Source organism: Amphiura filiformis, chromosome 5 (genome assembly GCF_039555335.1).
Source record: "Amphiura filiformis chromosome 5, Afil_fr2py, whole genome shotgun sequence".
In the NCBI taxonomy this organism is placed as follows: domain Eukaryota; kingdom Metazoa; phylum Echinodermata; class Ophiuroidea; order Amphilepidida; family Amphiuridae; genus Amphiura; species Amphiura filiformis.
The window spans coordinates 29,016,770-29,022,749 of NC_092632.1; the positions used below are offsets into that span (position 1 = coordinate 29,016,770).

General features: G+C 38.3%; 1 protein-coding gene across 1 annotated transcript; it reads right to left on the reverse strand.

The window, feature by feature from the left end:
* Window positions 1-3,144: 3,144 nt before the first annotated feature.
* LOC140152926 (uncharacterized) lies at window positions 3,145-5,335 on the reverse strand. Its single transcript, XM_072175466.1, has 2 exons — window positions 5,178-5,335; window positions 3,145-4,187 (listed from the first exon to the last, which is right to left on the reverse strand). Exons 1-2 carry the CDS (start codon window positions 5,209-5,211, stop codon window positions 3,601-3,603), a joined length of 621 nt encoding a protein of 206 aa, XP_072031567.1. The 5' UTR covers window positions 5,212-5,335; the 3' UTR covers window positions 3,145-3,600.
* Between the last annotated feature and the right edge of the window lie 645 nt (window positions 5,336-5,980).

Here is a 5,980-nt window from a genome sequence, read left to right on the forward strand (position 1 = left end):
ATAAACATGTAGAAATATAATCAAGTACTCTCTAAATGTAAAAGAGTGAAAATTTCACTCGGAACTTGGAGTGATTTCATTCTCACTCTATTCGAGTGGTTAGTCATTCTTTTAGAGTGAAAAAGCTTCTACTCGGTCAATCTAGATTCACTCCTTACAGAGTGATCCAAAATTACCGCTCAATTTCAGAGTGAAATCAGAATCACTCTTTGCGGAGTGAATCCACAGTTCGTACAGCCAATCAGAAAGCCGGAAAAAAAAAAGAAAAAATTGTGATTATTCATTCGGCGAATTAATCGTTGCAGCAATGGCGGTGGAGTTGTCAGTAGTCAGGAATGGGCGAGGCAGTTTGGTGAAGAAATAGCCAATATTTTCGTCGGTAAGTATACTTTGAACTATTTTATTTATATGTTGAATCATTGCAGATTGTAATCGACAACTAAAAATCTGATGTTACTGTCTCAAAGGTGATAATTGTACCCATGAAGCTTCTTCATTTGTTGAACACATTGATTCACATTGTCCGTCCGGCATTACGGTGGCACACTCTTGTACTGCTATGCATACCTGGTACATGTATTACTTCATAAACCTGTAAATGATTGAGTGTACTTGTGTAATAATTGTAATGTTTGTTATACTGCGTCAGCCTTTTTATTGTTAGTATGTACCCGATCACATCTCCGAGTCCGATGCGCTAGTCATGCTATACATACCAGTAGCCACAGGATCACATGCAGCAAGGCCAGGCCATACCTAGCTAGGCTTAGGCCATAGGGCCAGGCATGTTATCTCTGACCAGTCTCTAATTTATCATGTTTATACTGCAGCATGTTATATATATCTGCATGTGTGATGCCAAAAGTCACAGAGGACTATAGGCCTCTATGTCTGACCAGTCTCCAAAAGGCTTTACTATAGTACAGCACGTCTACCTGCATGTGTGATGCTAGGCCTATATAGTCCTACATCACTAAGCTTTTAAGCATGCCAAAATTACCATTTTAATCTTAATAACATGTAAAAATACTTATTGTGTTGTAATTCCTTTGCTCACAAAAATACATGAATGAATGAACATTTTGTGCCTATTTCTGTGATTATTTTTTTGTCAGTCTCATTCACTTCTTTATTTCAGAGCTATTAACTCAAAAGAGGTTTTTCCCTCCTCTTTGGAGCTGTATGAGTGACCACTCCTTTTGGAGTGAAATTCACTCTCCCTAAAGAGTGATTTTATTCACTCTTTTTTTTCGAGTGAATTTCCTCACTCTTTTTGAAGAGTGAATTTCACTCTAAAAGGAGTGGTCACTCATACAGCTCAAGGAGGAGTGGAAAACCACTCTTTGAGCTGTTTTTCACTCTTTCACATTTAGAGAGTAGTTGCCCTACCTGTTCTTCTCCGAAAAAATAAAAAGTCCTATACCTCAATGATAATGAAACCTATGTGTGTCCTATACAGCCAGTTTGGTTACGCGTGCAGAGGAGACTATTCTTCATATTGTACGTCATCAGTCTGCTGCATTTGAAATCGATTTCGCTTGGAACGGGGGGGAGGACCGTACGAGCCAGCATTTTACCCACACAATTTGTCTTTTTTTCAAAAGAAATACGAATAAAAAAATTGCAACGAGTGTCAACTTGTAATGTAATAATTATTCTCTTCGAATGGAGTTAAACTTGTTTTTGCAATAGATGTGCCCTTTAAGATGATTGGCTGATCGTAATTTCTGGCTCTGTGATTCGTCAAATCAAGTCTAACGCAAAATTATTGGACATCTTTAATGTTTTTCTCGTATCCTATGACAATCCAGTCCAAAGACCTGTACAAAGATTAATTTCAATTTATGCATTTTAATCTTTGGAAAACGCATTTTCTAATCTCCATATAACGTTATCAAAGTTAACAAAAGTACAATTTCGAGCAAACTCTTAGCTTACACTCAATATTTTGCATGCTTAGATTTACTCCACGTTTTTGAATTTTGTTACTACAATTGACTCATTGTTAGGTAAAAGTATTGAAAGTTTACTATCATTGCCAGTTAGTACTAAACTGAAGGATTCAGATTTAGGTATGATTCACAAAACCTTTTTTGAATTGAAAGTATTTTGATATTTCAAATATACAAGAATGCCGCAAAACATGGACCAGGAATAGAGAAGTATTTCTCAACAAATACATAACGCCATGAACATCCACCGTGAATTTAGAGAGTGTGCCAAATGACCTGCATACCTCGATATCATCCGCCAACTGTCACCATGAAACAGGATTTACAGTTCAGTTGCTCGCTATAAGTGCTTTGGGCGATGATCTATATAGATAATATTTTCCATAGAATTAGACGCCAGCGATCTATCGCTTTTGGTAGCGATTGAATCATATATATATCCAGCATAATATTTTATCTTGTGTCATCATAAATATGTTGTCACAACATATGTACTTTATTTTTATTTTTTATCCAATGTTTCTCTTATGTTTACAGGAGGAGGGAGGGGGTCAGCTACCTATCAAACTGACTTCCTAATTAACACGTATTTAAGTATAAAAGTAAATAAACAGGCTAATTTATGTCATGTCAAGTGAATGCAAATATTCTGTACTCCGGGGTACAACTCCCCGTTATAAAACATACATGTATATAGTATCCGTAGAGAGTATACAATCAATTATGAAATCATGGAATGGGTGTGTCCATTCCATGTAGATTATCGTATCCTTCTACCTTTCACAGGTTACTCTACAATCAACATGTCAATACACAGTTAAAGTATGAAATGTTTTTGTTGGCGTTGTATTATTGCTGATAATGTCTTTCAGTCATAAAACTCATTCAACATTGTTTCTTCCGCATTCTTGTCACTTTTGTTTTCTTTTATATTTACACCTCAAATGAAATCATATGGAAAACAAAATTGCTGATGAAATTTGTACACGAAATCTTAAATAATCCCATAGAATTTCTTTGTAAAATTCCAATGTGTAATAAAAACAGATAATAATGATTATTATCTGTTTTTATTACATATTCTATATTCAGGTATAGTCTGTATATCTACCTCGAGTCACCGGCGCTAGCTTTGAATTTCAGCGTGTTATGCATTACTTGGTGCGTATACATACTTTTACGCGAAAGTCACCGGCACTAGCTTTGAATTTCAGCGTGTTATGCGTTACTTGGTACGTATACATGCTTTTACCTTGCGATCAACGTGCTGCATATGTACACGCAAGAAACTACGCCATGCCAACGCAGCACACGATAAACTTCAAAGCTAGTGCTGGTGGATATACAGACTATAGTGTCTGTTTATGCAGCAGATAGTAGTGTAGAACCACTGGCTTTTTAAGGACCACAACTGCTACTGCTGTTCCTACAGCACCTACTGCGACAACACCTGCAACCACGCCCGCAATAGCCCCACCTGACATTCCAGATGCCTCGTAGTTCTGACCTGCCATAATACCGACCTCTGCTCCACCTGATGCAACTGGTTCTGCATTTGGAGCAGCACCGGCTCCGGCACCGGCTCCGGCTCCAGGTCCGGCTCCATTGTTGACATTGCCACCTGATGGATAGGCACCTGCAGCTTGATTTACAGAATTTGTACTGTCCCCTGCTCCAGCAGCTGCTTGATTACCTCCTCCCCTTGTCCTCCAAATGGAGAACCTGCGTTTTGTTGACCTCCTGACTGTGGGGGAATAGCGCCAAATCCAGTGTTTCCCCCTGCAGATGGGTAGGCACCTGCAGCTTGATCTACAGAATTGGAACTGTCCCCTGCTCCTGCAGCTGCTTGATTACCTCCTGCGTTCTGTTGACCTCCAGACTGTGGAGGTACAGCGCCAAAGCCAGTGTTATCTACAGAATTTGAACTGTCCCCTGCTCCTGCAGCTGCTTGATTACCTCCTGCGTTCTGTTGACCTCCAGACTGTGGAGGTACAGCGCCAAAGCCAGTGTTATCTACAGAATTTGAACTGTCCCCTGCTCCTGCACCTGCCTGATTACCTCCTCCACCTGCGGTTTGCTGACCACCTGATTGTGGAGGCACGTGGCCAAAGAGACTCTTAATATTATAGTCTTGTTCATTGGAATCATCACCGCTTGGAATAATCCGAGGGATTAGGTTATGGGCGAATCGTCCTCCAGCATCAAAATCATCATCCATCAGACTCAAAGCAATGCCTGGGGTCAAAGATAAAATCAACAAGTTTTTTATATATTTGTAAATCTATATATTAATATGCAAATATAAATAAACAAATAAAGACAAACGCTTAATGGTTGACCTCAATGTTTATCAACAAAGGCAAGTAACTGGTATATAGATATGCTTGAGTAAACCCCATGCAACCATTACACTGTTCAATAGCCTTATTGAGATGTGACAGGACTTTTAAAAACACGAGCCCTGAACAAAATACGATGCGCGCGCCATTGGCCAGGCAAAAAAAATGGAAATTGTGATGTTGCGTGCGCATACGCCAAACACTGACGTAAGAAGTCAACTCATCTATACCGTGCCTGGGTAAGTATACTTTATTTTGAAATATCGTGGGCACATGGAGTACTTAGGGCTTCCCTACTAGCTTTGATCTTGATTTAATGCATGCATTAAATGAGTTTTAAAGAAATTTATTTAGTTCACTTTTTATTTCATTCTTTAATTTAAATCTTTGTTCAAGGCGTCCCATCTTTATGTGGCTAATATAGCCTACATTATTAACCTTGATCGCTATCCAATAAAACAGTTTAAGCTCTGTTTTTGTTGGAGCGTAGGTGGCTAGGTACTACGCCCAACTGCGTGTACGCCATTCTATGCCAATCCAAAATGGTACGAGTCTTGCCATGTATACGTTTAACAAAGTATACGGAGCACCTTACAGAATAAAACTAGCCTATAAGACTTACCTGAGAATCAATAAAACACATTGTGGTCTCAAAAATGAGAAATGCATTAAATATTAATTATATATATGCAATAAAGACGAGTGTCTATCAGGTCAATCAACATGATCAATATCTTTGTGTAAATTACATTTACTTTATATATATCTGATATATCTATGAATATGACATAACAAAATGTATCTTTACCCTTGCTCTGTATATAGAACCTCTCATTATGCATACATAATAATTCTCCAAACTCACACAAACAATCTACAAACTTACCAAATATGGCAGGCAAAACTAGCAGTACACGCATTTTGGCTTTGTAGCTCCTTCAGACCGTGATGGTTTGCAACGAATACGAGACAGAAATGCACAGAAACCTTCGGAAACGAGCCAAATTTATAAGCTGTCTGACGTGACGTTCAAATCCACAACATTTGAATCCTATATTAAAGGTACATTCGTTATGACTCAGAGATTTCTCCAAAGACACGGCTGCTAGATTTGAATATATGTTCATCTAGATGATATTGTGTGACGCCCTTGTGTGTTCGGTTCAAAGATATAGATGGTAATAAACGAGGTTTTCGATTCAGATGCTGACAATTCGTATAGACATATTAGCATTTCCTTATGTGTGACAAGAATCTCAACTACTATTTGAAGAAGAAACATAATCACGCGGTCGTTGTTATTTCAAAATATTCAGATTTACATGTTGTTCTCCCAGCTTTGAAGTAAAAACATAAAAGAGCAGACCAGAAATTTCAAGGCCTTTTCGACTTTCGAAAATCCGGGCTTTGGGCATTATAAAGATCCCAGGATCTTTGGTCATTAGCAAATAGAAAATCAACTAGAAGGCTATATATTTGTACACAAATACGGCTATACCCGCATGTTATCGGTGTACCCAAACTTACAGTCCTTATTTGCTGAGGACTTAAAATAAAGAAATTGTAAAAGTCGCCCACAGAAAATGTGTAAAAAGTGCAAGTCACAAGCTTTAATTGAATGTAGGTTGCACTGTCGTAGCACTTGAAATAAAGAAATTGTAAAAAGTCCCCTCCCAGGGGAGTCGTCTC